Here is a 13,552-nt window from a genome sequence, read left to right on the forward strand (position 1 = left end):
AACAACAAAAAAGCTTAAAAGAATCTCCGACACCTAAGCAGTACCAAGAAAAAATTAACTCAAAGAGGAGGGCAATCAGAATGTTCAATGTCCCTTTCTTAGTACAAATCAATCATGGCCCCTTTCTATAATCTATGCTGTCAATTTTTCCTCACCTATCAGCCTACTTAAAATTTCATGGCATAATCTCAATTTATATCTACTATCTATTTTGGGTTAGGACACTAATAATTGTAATAAAATTCACATGAAGATTGTGGGAAGATAGTAGGTATATGCATTCAAATTAAGCTGTGAAACAGAAATAATGATCCAGGTGGTAAAAGCTTTTCCTTAAAAAATAAGCCTTGTCCTGGCTGATTTGCTCAGTGGATAGAGCGTTGGCCTATGAACTGAAGGATCCCCGGTTCGATTCCAGTCAGGGGCACATGCCTGGGCTGCGAGCTCCATCCCCAGTAAGGGGCGTGCAAGAGGCAGCCGATCGATGATTCTCTCTCATCACTGATGTCTCTCTCTCTCCCCCTCTCTCCTCCTTCCTCTCTGAAATCAATAAAAATATAAGTCCTAAGTACACACCTTTCTGATTAAATAGTCTAGACCAGTGGTTGGCAAACTGCGGCCCCTTGAGTGTGGCTCTTCCACAAAATACCACGTGCGGGCGCGCGGGCGCGCACGTACAGTGTGATTGAAACTTCGTGGCTACACTCAAGGGGCCAAAGAGCCACATATGGCTCGCGAGCTGCAGTTTGCCGACCACTGGTCTAGACATCTTTTTTATTACATTTTGGTTAAGGTTGTCTACTATTATACACAGGACATCAGGATATTAGCCACCCGAAAGACTTTGACATTGGATCAAGGAAACTTACCCCATTCCTTGAGCAGAAAACCTTCCTCCCCGCCTACCAGAACCACCTAAGGAAAGAGAAAAAGACAGAAATGTTGTAGAAATTAAACAAAACTAATTTGCCAACTGAGGCAACTCAGAATATTAAGTGGTTAATAATATCAGATGTGCTTTTTCTTACTCTGTAGTGCATCAGTTCATATAAAGCAGTAGGATAATCATTACTATTGACAGACTGTTCCTTTGATGATCATACTGCTGGGTCCTCAAACAAATACAATAATATCAACAATAAAACTAGAGGAAATGACATCCATCTTCTCATTGCCCACTTAGCAACCTCCAAAATTTGCATGACATCTCAACTATGAAGGTAACTAGACTTTATGTGAATTTGTTTTGAAATAATGCACACCCCTACAAAACTAGTAAGAGTCCCCCAATGTCCAGCCCTCCCCACACCGTAATGATCACCTCTGCCTCGTCCACGACCTCTTCTGCCTCTCTCTGTGCCTCTTCCAGAAGGCCCTCCACTCTTGGTGCCATCTAATCCATTTTCCTGACCCCGAACTGGGAAAAACAAAACAAGATGGCCAGAGCAGAATCAACAGAATATACATAAATGGTATGTAAGTAAATATATAAATGGTATGTATATACACTGGTGGAAGACCAAAACGAGAGAAAAAATGAGCTGGAAGGATGGAACATGATGGTTACTAGGGGAATGGTGATGAACCACAACAGAGACTTTACAAACTTTACAAATAGTTACAGGATAACTTAATGCCAAACTGGTGGTTGCTGCTAGAAAGGTTACTGTTAAGAGACACCAGGGTCTCCGAAGAGATAATGGCAAGAAAATTTTTAAGAAAGTAGTATAATGGTTACTAGGTCCGGCCTAGCAGGGCCTTGACAACCCTGAAATCTGGACATTACTGACCCACAGCTGGTTTTGTTAAAGCCCCATGCATACACTCTCGTCCACGGCTGGCGCCTCTTCCCCGTCTTGGCGGCCCACCACGTCGCCGACTATAGTCTCTGTCCCGGTCTCGATTTTCTTTGCCTTCCTCATTGGATTCCGTTTGGCCACCATCCTTCTGTCCTGAGACTCCTTTCTTCTTTCCGACCATCTCCCAGGAATGCTAAAGGGCAGAGCATTCATAGCTAATCAAATGGATTGCTACCAGGAAACCAGAGATAAAAGCTGGAACAGCCCTCCTGCTGTGTCTCAGTGGCGGAGCATCTATCTATGAACCAGGAGATTGCAGTTAGATTCCCAGTCAGGACACATACCCAGGTTGTGGGCAAACTCCTCAATGCAGGGTTTGCAGGAGGCATCCAATCGATCATTCTCTCTCTCCCTTTCCCTTCCTCCTTCTAAAATCAATAAAAATGTATTTTTTAAAAAGAAAAAAGCTGGGACAACTGTTAACCATTCTCCTCTCAGCATCCAAGTCTAAGATACCTCTAACTAATTTACTTCTATTTAAATGGAGGGTACAGAAAGAATCTCAAAACAAACTCGACACCTAAGACTGCACAACTGAAGTTCTTTTTTAGGGGAGGTGCTAACGGACTGCAGAGATCACTTCCAAAAGGATCACCAAGATCATTATCCAGTTTAGTCACTTGGCATATTAGTCAAAAGACTTAGTTCCCGGTCCCTAGCTTTCAAGTGTGCTTCCTTAGCTGAAAAAACTAATTTCCTGTGGATTCAGTGATTCCTAATTTTTTATAATCTCATGCATGTCAAAGAAAGCAAACAAAGAAAACGGAAAGTTTCTAAGTTAACTTTGAATTCAGAATGAGTTAGCAGCACTCAACTCTTGGGCATATGCTCTAACCAAGCAATCCAGAATTTAGGAGGAAAACAACAGCACCTACTTCCCCACACAACTTCCCAACTTCCTTTTCTTAAAAGACCAAATAGCAGCCAGGAAGGCACCGCCCTGGCCCCAAGACATGCTGACTATAGGAAGCCTTCCGTTCCAGGTTTTATGCACTGTGTTCTCCCCTATACTTCCTAAACTTATAGAGTCCAATTCAGCTTTCCCCAAAACAGAATATTCTATAATTCATTCCAGAAAGAAAATTTGTGGTAAGAAAAATAAGCTAAACAGTCTTATCAAATACTCATTCCTTAAGAAAATGAATTTTATAAATTTAAAGTTTTAAACATACACATATCTTGATTTACACATATTTTTTCAGAAAATATATATAAAATAAAAATTCCAGGACAAGCACCCAAATTACCAATCTTTGCTATCCTAGTTACCACCTAACTCAAATAACAATGACCTTGATTGTCAGCAAAAACTATCTAATATTGAATAGCTTTCAAGAATATGAACCAGGCCCTGGCCAGGTAGCTCTGTTGGTTGGAGTGTTGACCCGTACACCAAAAGGTTGTGGGTTCAATCCACAGTCCAGGTGCACACAAGAAGCAACTGATCTATGTTTCTCTCCCCCGACCACCACTCCTCTCTTTCTAAAAGCAATAAACGTATCCTTGGGTGAGGATGGAAAAAAAAAAAGAATATAAACCAGGTATAATGTAAAATTACTATTAATATTCTCAGGATTGCCAATAATATTGTGGTCGTATAAAACAATGGTCGCCAACCAGTGGTCCATGAGGTCTGAAAGGTTGGTGACCGCTGGTTTAAGGAAACCTTTGGAGCAGCAGTTGCCAACCAGTGATCCTCGGACCACTGGTGGTCCGTGAGGTCCGAAAGGTTGGCGACCGCTGGTATAAAAGATCATCCTTCACTCTGGCCGGTGTGGTTCAGTGAATAGAGCATCAGCCTGTGCACCAAAGGATTATGGGTTCAATTCCAGGTCAAGGGCACGTACCTGGGGTATGTGCAGGAGGCAACCAATCAGTGTGTCTCTCTCACATCAATATTTTTCTCTCTCTCCTCCTTTCACTCTCTCTAAAAATCAATGAAAAAATATCCTTGGGTGAGGATTAACAACAACAACAAAAAAATCATCTTTCTTTAAGGGAAGCATGCTAAAATATCTAGGGAATAAAATACTATGATATCTACAATTACTTCCAAATAATCCCAAATCCATCAATGGATAAATGGGCAAACAAAACGATGACATATACATATACTGGATTATCAAGCCTTAAAAAAATGGAATTCTGATACATGCCACAATATAAATCTTGAAAACATTATGCTAGGTGAAATAACAACAAAAGGACAACAAAAGGACAAGTATATTATATGATGCCACTAGAATAGGCAAATTCAGAAACAGAAACAGAAAATAGGTTACTAGGAGTTGATAGGAGGGAGAAATAAGGAGTTACTATTTAATGAATACAGAAAATCCATTTTCAATTCAGTTTGAGAAATGAAAAACTCCTGAAAATAAATAGTAATGGTTATACAACTTTGTCAATGTACTTAATGCCTAAATTATACACTTTAAAATGGTTAAAACAGTAAATTTTAAGTATATTTTACCAAAATTTTAAAAGTTCTTAAGTTCAAAAACATCAATTTAAAAGTATGGTAAAAACATATCTACATATTCTAAAGTCTACAATAAATAGTTTACAAAAGTAATAATTAAAAATATACATATTAAGTATCCACCAAGGACTTGGCAGCTCCTCACTGCCTACTCTTCCAACCCAAGTTGATTTCACATTACAATTGGTGGGTTACTTTCTGCTTACAGAGGCTTCAATTCCTGTTAGCATAACCCTCTAGCTAAATCTGCATTGGAAACAATGAAAACCAGACTCAAAACAGCTAGCTTTTAGAGTTTTTGCTAGTCTGTCTTAAAACCTAGCAAGTTTCAGAAACCTGTTGTCTTCTTCCTCTATGGTATACATTAGCTGCTGGCACCAGATAACTTCTATAAGGAAAGAGAATTACTATGATCTTCCCAAAGATACTGCCAGTTTTCTGATATGATCGCATCCACCCAAATACATCCAACATCCTTGGCAGCTGACTTTGCTTCCATTGATTTCGCTAGTAGCTGGTTTATTTGTAGCATAAGCCCACATTCTCATTAACTTTTTTTTAATCCTCACCTGAGGATATTTCCCACTGATCTTTAGAAAGAGTGGGAAGAAGGGAGGAAGGGTGGAGGGAGGGAAAGGGGAAGAAAGAAAGAGAAACATGGATGTGAGAGAGACACATCGATTGGTTGCTTCCTGCACATGCCCTTGACCAGAAATCGAAGTCTTCCGTGACTAGGCCAACGCGCTAACCTTTGAGTAACACTGGCCAGGGCTCCAGTTTACTTTTCTTTTTTGATACTGTGGAAGTTCAAACTTGAAGCACTAGACAGAAGATGCTGGAAGGTGAAAGAAAATGTGACTTGTGCAAAATTAGACTTTTAAAAAGCATGAGTAGTCAGCCCTACCTCTTCCCCTTCAAAAATATCTTGGGACAACTATTCTAGAGTAAACTCAAAATTAATCAAAGGCACAGTTATATAACTGCCCAGGCAATAATTTTCAAATAAAGTCAATAATGTAAAATCAAACCTGGAACCACACTTTAAAGAGAAAAATTCACAAATTTAAATTCAATGATTAAAGAAAGTTTTCCACTATGATTTCCCATTGTCTAAAGAAAACTGACAAACCTCCAACATGCAACTAAAGTGACACTGTAACATCAGTTGATTACTCAAAGGATGAACTCTGGTTCTCTATCCCAACCCAAAGTCCCCAGTGTAAGACCAGGTAAATGAAAAAGACTTCAAAATGATACAGTGCTCATTAAACAAAAATAAAAATGAAGTCCTCTATTAAGCATTGCAGAAACATCCCAAATTAGTAAGGCAGAATAGAATCTCTGTTGTTAAGGGACTTATAATTTGGTACAATGATAAGACAAGCATAAAAACACAGGATTCTCACTGAGTGGGAAGTAGAGGAAGAAGTAAAAGCAATTCTAAATTCTAGAACAAGAGACCCTCCAAGATATTCCTTTATCCTCTCTAGGGATGGTCAAGAGGCTGTAAAATTTTGTTATCTGCTACCTCAACAGAAATAAGTTCACATGATGAAAAGGTATTGGAAAACGCAAAGCTGATATTGATGGGAATGTGCTGAAGTCAGAATCCAGTAGTTTGTGATTTTGTTCAATGACAGTAAAACAGGTTAACAGAAGTCTTCCATATTAGCAGCTAAAGCTATGAAATAGCATCTCTAATTCATACTAATCTAGTCCTGAAAACAGTCACTAGCCTAGAGTGAATTATTTATTCCAGGCCAATTAGAAGAACCTGATTTTATGTTTTCTCCTGTTTATTGTACATTAATTTTAAGTATTTGCAACCTGCAGCAAACAATCTTCAAAGTAGTTCCCAGTTCTATATGAAGAATAAGGTACTCTTTTAACTGAGTCACCCCATTTGCTATTTTTGGAATATTACTAGCATCTCAGCCAGGGACCCACTTTCTGGAGCACTTTCTCAGCACTATACCGTATCTGGGTTTCCTTCCAGCAGTACGTTGATGGCTCTGTTGACATCTCCATTGCAGTCATGCAAAGCAATGACACATTCATCCTGGTTCTTGCCTGTGATATCAATCAACTGAAAAAGAAAGATCAGCAATGATCATGAACAAGTTTGTACTCCCCACCAAAACAACAACAAAACCTAGGTGAAGAAGAGAAAACATCAGCTGAGTTTGAAAAAACCAGGCTTAAAAAAACAAAGCAGAATTTTGGTGTTCTAATTCCAAAAGCAAAAAATACCAGTGACCAAAAAATGGGATTAAAGGACTTACATACAAAAGCAATCAAACAATAAAACATCTAATAATCAAACTCAGAAACACACAGACTTCGGCATAACATGAACTTCCACACTTCCTAGATGCCACAATTGCTCAATGTTGCTATAGAAGGGCATCAACAAAGTCAGTCATTAAAGAGGTTGAAATTAAGACAAAACCTCTGAACAAGGTATCTGTCCAAAGGGTCAGTAAATCAGACAATAAAAGCACTTATTTACTGGCTTACCCTATCATATTTCAGGTCATAACTCTTTTAATACCTATAACACGAAGAACCCTGGTAGGCATCTATGCATTAATCCAGATGTTTTTCCCCCATAGTTCACAGCAAATTAGCAATCCACTCACTTGTTTCACCTTTTCCTCAAAGTCAGCATCATTATGGTCTGAAATCATCTGTGCAAGTCGAATTTGTTCCGCAGTGGCCTAAGAATTGAGATAAATAGTAAAAAAAAAACAAAAAAACAGAGCATGATTGACAGACAACAGTTTAGAGCAGGGTGGGGGACCTTTCTTCTGCCAAGGACCATTTGGATATTTATAACATTGTTCACAGGCCATACAAAATTATCAACTTAAAAATCAGCCTGCTATATTTGGTCAAACATTTAATTAACTCACCCCTAATACCTTGGCAGGGCCAGACCGAATGATTTCGAGGGCCTTATAGCCTGAGGGGCAGATGGTCCCCACCCCTGGTTTAGAGAAATAAGGACTTATGTAGTCAATATCCATTGTATTTCCCACACGTTTCCTTCTTGTTACAAATGACCAAGTAATAAAATCCTAACTGCCCTGGCCAGTGTGGCTCAGTTGGTTGGAGCATCAGCCCGTGCACCAAAAGGTGGCGGGTTCGATTCCCAGTCAGGACACATGCAGGAGGCAGCTGATGGATGTTTCTTGCTCTCTCTAAAACAACAACAACAACAAAACACTAACAGCATTTGAGATACTTACGTCAGCACAATGACAGAAAACAAAGAGTAAAGCTGGTACTATTTCACTCTACAATACCTAAAAAAAGCAGGAGGCTTTTTCACCAATGTTCACCATAAAAGAGGTTTTCATATTGGGATCACAGCACCACTTTGAAACCTCTGCACCTTAATTCACATTAATATATTTGCAAAGTCATGTGTAAACAAACCCTTTTCCTATTTCTGCAATAACCAATGCCACCCTCCTATTCTTAGGGCTGACATAGGGTTAGCCTAAAGGTAGATTCAGCATATCTTCTCAAGGTCCCGTGTATGTTTACAAGATAATACAAATTTTATTGTCCTAATTGAGACACTAACTCAAAACTTAAGTGCTAAAATTCTGCTAGAAATTCACTTGGAAGGAAAAAAAAAGAGTAAGAGGAACGTTCTAGTCTTACATATTCAATTTATATGACCATAACCAAATGGGAAATTAATTTATTCACATTACATACCAACCAACACCAAACTGGTTATAGAAAACAGATCATACCTAAATCAAACTTTAAAAAACAAAAACCCATAAACTTTAGTACCCAGGAGGACTACAATACTCTAGGGCAGTGGTTCTCAACCTTGGCTGCACATTAGAATCACCTTGGCATCTTTTTAAAATCCAGATTTCTGGGGCCTCATCCTCTGGAAATTCTGTTTCTTTGTTATGAGGTTGGACCACATTAGTAACAATGAAACAGAATTTCCGGAGGATGAGGCCCAGAAATCAGGATTTTAAAAAGATGCCAAGGTGATTCTAATGTGCAGCCAACGTTGAGAACCACTGCTCTAGGGCCATGGTCGGCAAACTGCGGCTCGCGAGCCACATGCGGCTCTTTGGCCCCTTGAGTGTGGCTCTTTCTAAGCCTTAGGAGTACCCTAATTAAGTTAATAACAATGTACCTACCTATATAGTTTAAGTTTAAAACATTTGGCTGTCAAAAGAAATTTCAATCGTTGTACTGTTGATATTTGGCTCTGTTGACTAAATGAGTTTGCCGACCACTGCTCTAGGGTGTCTCATTTGTTAATTTTGAAGTAAAATAGCAAAGATGTTAAGGCCTCATGGAAAAGGAAATAGCAGATTAGGCCTCAGTGAAACCAAAGAGGAAGATAACAGATCCGTTAGGAAAAAGAAGAACAAAAGAAAGGCAAAAAGTGGCAAGATAAAGGTGGGCTAGAAAGATGGCAAGCTGGCTATTGCTAAAACATGTATTGCTACCTTAGAAATACAAAGCACAAGAGCCATTCTTTCCAAGCCTCATAGTTCAGTATTTTTTTTTTTTCATAGTTCAGTATTAAAGAACAGAAAGAGCACTACATCACAGTATGACATTAATAGTTATAAGGCTCCAAGTAAAAAGAGACAAGGACATGCCCTAGCCGGTTTGGCTCAGTGGATACAGTGTTGTCCTGCGGACTGAAAAGTCCCAGGTTCGATTCCAGTCAAGGGCATATGCCCAGGTTGTGGGCTGGATTCCCAGTAGGGAGTATGCAGGAAGCAGCTGATCAATGATTCTCTCTCATCATTGATATTTCTATCTGTCTCTCCCTCTCCCTTCCTCTCTGAAATCATTAAAACATACTTTAAGAAAATAAAAAGAAGGACTTGAAAATAAGAATGAAGAACCCAAATCAAGAATCCAAACTATAGCCTTAACCAGTTTGGCTCAGTGGATAGAGCATTGGCCTGCGGACTGAAAGATCCCAGGTTCGATTCCGGTCAAGGGCATGTACCTGGGTTGCAGGCACATCCCTAGTGGAGGGTGTGCAGGAGGCAGCTGATCGATGTTTCTCTCTCATCGATGTTTCTAACTCTCTATCCCTCTCCCTTCCTCTCTGTAAAATATCAATAAAATATATATCTTTTTAAGAAGAAAAAGAATCCAAAGTATAGAATGATGCTGCATTAGATAGAAACTAGAATCAATCAGCAAACCTACCCATGGATCCATAACACTTGGATTCTTTACCTGTGGCCGTTGCTTGTGCTGTGTCTGGTTTTGGTTTTGAGGTTGTTCCCAGTTTCCCCGGGCTCGGTTCGTGCCCACCGACGTCATCATTTACAGTATATACAAATAACAGTATTTACAAGGTAGAATACTGAAAGATTAAAAAAAAGTTTAGATATTAAATACAGGCAAAATGAGGGCTTTTAACCTCTCATCAGCATCTCCACTAAACACTTTCAGTTCTTCAAAGAAATAAACCAAGAGGATTCACCTGTTCAGAGAAATTTAGTTTGGCAAATTCCTTATGAAACTATGGATTTTAATCCATTTTTGTATAAGAAATGTATAAAGCATCTGTTAAATAATGTGGGTTTTTTAAGTTATGAGCACAGTTTGGTTACTCGTCTCCTATAAGCAGGTTTTGTGAAGTTTTGCTATCTTAGTAGTAGACAAAAATATCTCAAGTCCCTTTGACATAAAGGAAAGATAAAGACTGGAAACAAGTCTTCCAGGAAGAGGATTAGTCTGTACTCAATTCACCTATGAAAACAGGCTTACCTGCCTTACAACCCTTTGAGTTGCATGTGACCTCCATCATTTAAAAAAGCACAAACTCAAGTCTAGCTTCTTTCTCCCTTAAGTTTCTATCTCTTGGCATGCTGTGGGGTTTCCATACTTTCCACAAGGCATATAAGAGCCCCCAGTGACTTTGCCCAGAGCCTCAGTTCCCTGGATAATTCCAACACACTGCTTTTGCAGCTGCTTCTGTTGATCTCCTAATCCACAGTCCAAGAAACCAGAATTAAAATTACTCTCCACCACTCACCTTGATATACAGAGAATCCCAAACCCAAATCATCTAGCAGCACAAAGTTTTATTTGGAAGAAAGGGCTTCTGGGAAATCATTTTAAACTTGAGACATTATTGCAGGGCAAGATGACTTAGTAAACAAAGAAAACATTCATCACACGATGGAGTGCTCAAGATAAGGTTATTCCGCATTGTTTTATTCCCTTCCAAGGAGTAAAAGTTTATGATTTATGCTCATTTACTTATTTATTAATTGGTTAATTCTAGACTGCTCAGAAGACATTGCTGGATTTGAGGTAGAACTAGAGTGGGCTCCTAAAGAAATATGCAAGGAATAACTATTAGGAAAGTGAATTTCACCTGCTTCTTGGTTCACAAAAAAAGTTGACTTCCTTATGGATAAATTTTTCACCAAGTTCGGTAACAGGTTGGATAGGTCTCTGTTTTGTGATGCAGTCATTAAGAATTAAGAATTCTACATCCTCTATCACTAAGAAAGAGTTTAAGGGACTAATTTTTAACCACTACCTCTCCCCTCACACACATGTGCACAAAGACCTATAAATATTTCTGGCTTAGTAAGGGATTATTTACTACACAGTAGTACAGTTTCCCAGGCTGGCATTATAATCAAGTTTCAATACTTAATTTACAAAAACAAACAACAAAAATCTGTTGTTTAACCAAGTACCCCTAGATTCAACTAAAAGTGGGAGGGGGGAATTAAAATTAGAAGGAAACCGTTATGCTTAATAACTGGCTCTAAGATGTAGTTTCTAATACGGGGATAGCCATTCCTGTAGCTTACAACTATTGACTGCTTTCTACTCCACATGTGATTTCAATTTGTGAGCATGATTTACACTACAGCTATGGATTGCATGACTAGCTAGCTATGTGGACAACTGTACATACTGTACCAATTGTTGTAAATACATTAAAAGTCATATTGGAAGCCACATAATCATTCAGGAAAGGGGGGGGGGATCCTCCTGATCACTCCTACTATTGATTTCTATTTTTCTATTACAAGTGTTTTAAAAAGTGTGACTAAGAAAATTTTACCACCTAGGTAATAACACTGAGCAACAGGTAAGCGATCTGGGATGGAGCACTAGAGGTCACAGAATTAGTAGCCTTTCAGTAGCAAGCAGACACATACCCAGAGTTATCACAGTGAAGGTGAGCAATCTTGTTAAATACTCCTTCTTAAAAAATAAAACAGTTTAAGGGAAATAGGTGAGAAGTATTGGAGACCAAGGGACTAGTGTGGGAACAAATACAGGTTTCAACACAGGAGTGCCCTTGACCATTTTTTTGAAAACCAGCTACTTAAAAAAATAGCCAGAGAAATTTTACAGAAAAAAATAAATAACAAGTATTTATTGAGTATCTACTGTGTCCAGTGCTTGAGAAAATACAAAAGCAATATGACTCGGTTGCTGCCCTCAAGGAGCTTACAATCTAGTTTGAGAAACAATTCCGGGACCCTGAAGCTGGACAGGGGCCGGTAAGGCTTCCTACTTCTTACAAAGTAACTAACTCCCCTAGATGCTTTGTGGTACTGGCCCCTTCCTCTCCTTCCCATGAACTGCAATCGAATGGCTGAAAATAGTCCTTCCCAGCTAGGACATGTTTAATAAGGACGGGGCTTTAAAAATAAAGAGCAAACGGTACACTGTAAATCCTTTCATCATTAGTTTACATGCCAGAAACACTTCCTGTTCATAACGGAAATAATCACTGGCGTAATCTAATCTTTAAAGACAATGGTGTGGGGTCTCAAAGCAGTCTGGTCAACCCTTACTCGGCCAAGGCGGTCCAGTGCTCAATGAATGCTGGTGGTCACCGGCCCTCGTCCCCTCCCATCCAGTTCCATCCCATCAAACACCCCCCAGGCAAGACACGGGCGGTGGGAGGGGGACGGGGGAAACACAGAAAGCACTTCTCCACCGAATAACCAGGGACAGTCCAAGGCAGCACGACAAGAACAAGAGAAACACCTATTCCTGCGTTGTTTTTCTTTCCACAACATCCTACACCGGAGGTGGCCACATTTCAAGAACGGTGGCAAAGGAGCCGTCTCCTGTTTGTGACATCAGCTCGCAGAGCCAACGTAGGGGCTGCCCGTCGGGGGAAGGGGCTGGGGAAACGTCTCGTTACGGTCCCATTATGAGAACAGCGAGCACCCCGGTGCTCTAGTGACGTCCCTTCGGCGGAAGGCACCCCGATGGGGGCCTCCACGTCCAGCTTCCCACAAATAACAGCATCATGTCGGGGGCTGGGGGGGGGGGGGGTACACCAAACTCCAGTATGGACAACAGAAAGCTAGAGACGGCAGCAAAAAAGACATAGACCCCAGGAGCTGGGGCGGTGAGGAAGGAGGAAGGGCAACAAGAAGAGCTGACAAAGAAGCTGGGAACGGAGCGGGGACGCAAGCCCACGCGTTCAGGATGAAAGGCTCGCCCCGCTCCGCAGCGCCCCGTCGCCTCCTTCCCTCCCACCCGGAACCATCCAACCCCCCGCACTCCGAACTGAGGACCACATGAGCGAGTCCGGGGCAGCTCCACCCCGGCGCCCTCCCTCCCCTCCGCCACCCCCAAACCAGGCCGGATCCGGATCAGAAGAGGCCCACAGTGGGTCGGAAAGGGAGGAGGCCCCCTCGTCTTCTCCACAGGCACCGGCAGGGGCAGCGAGGGCCGTACCTCGGGCGGGGCCCAGGTCTCGCTCGCTCGCTCGCGCTCTTTCTCGCTCTCCCCCACCTCAGGCTCTAGCCGCATGCCCCCCCCCCTCCGGCTGCCCCAAGCCCCGCCCCGGCCACGCTCCCAAATCGAGGCCCCGGCTCTGGTGAGGCCCACTAGGCCGCGAACCCAACCATAAACAAAACCTCCGGCGGCCGACTCGGGGGGGGGTAGCCAGGGCTCTCACGACTTGGGGGGAGGGGGTGTACAGTGGGGGAACACACGGTGCGGGGGGGGGCCTACCAAGGGAGGGGAACACGGCGGGGGTAGGAGAGAAAGGAGGAGGATAAAAGGGGGATCGCGGATTTAAAGGGGCCGCGGACAATACCCGGCCCCGCCGCGCTGCCGCTGCCGCCGCCGCCGCCGCCAACGCCGCTGCGCTCCCAACTTTACCTCAGTCTCCTCCACACTGACACCCCCGGGCCGCGCCGCCCCTGTCACG

General features: G+C 41.7%; 1 protein-coding gene across 18 annotated transcripts in view; it reads right to left on the minus strand.

Annotated features, from left to right (window-relative positions):
- Positions 1 to 13,549, minus strand: part of UBAP2L (ubiquitin associated protein 2 like) — a 44,843-nt gene extending 31,294 nt beyond the window's left edge. For 13 of the 18 annotated variants that reach the window (XR_004973374.1, XM_036344243.1, XM_036344239.1 and 10 more), the window contains exons 1-7: positions 13,439 to 13,549; positions 9,580 to 9,709; positions 6,981 to 7,058; positions 6,317 to 6,427; positions 1,791 to 1,992; positions 1,322 to 1,417; positions 870 to 915 (exon numbers count right to left, since the gene is read on the minus strand). Coding sequence is in view for 17 of the 18 variants with exons in the window: in XM_036344243.1 (XP_036200136.1) it covers positions 870 to 915; positions 1,322 to 1,417; positions 1,791 to 1,992; positions 6,317 to 6,427; positions 6,981 to 7,058; positions 9,580 to 9,669 (623 nt within the window). In the remaining variant the exon portion in view is untranslated. The remainder of the gene's footprint in view (positions 1 to 869; positions 916 to 1,321; positions 1,418 to 1,790; positions 1,993 to 6,316; positions 6,428 to 6,980; positions 7,059 to 9,579; positions 9,710 to 13,438) is intronic. The other 5 variants (XM_036344244.1, XM_036344242.1, XM_036344238.1 and 2 more) reach the window with 1 other exon arrangement.
- Positions 13,550 to 13,552: the final 3 nt, after the last annotated feature.

Source organism: Myotis myotis, unplaced genomic scaffold (assembly GCF_014108235.1).
Source record: "Myotis myotis isolate mMyoMyo1 unplaced genomic scaffold, mMyoMyo1.p scaffold_m19_p_18, whole genome shotgun sequence".
In the NCBI taxonomy this organism is placed as follows: domain Eukaryota; kingdom Metazoa; phylum Chordata; class Mammalia; order Chiroptera; family Vespertilionidae; genus Myotis; species Myotis myotis.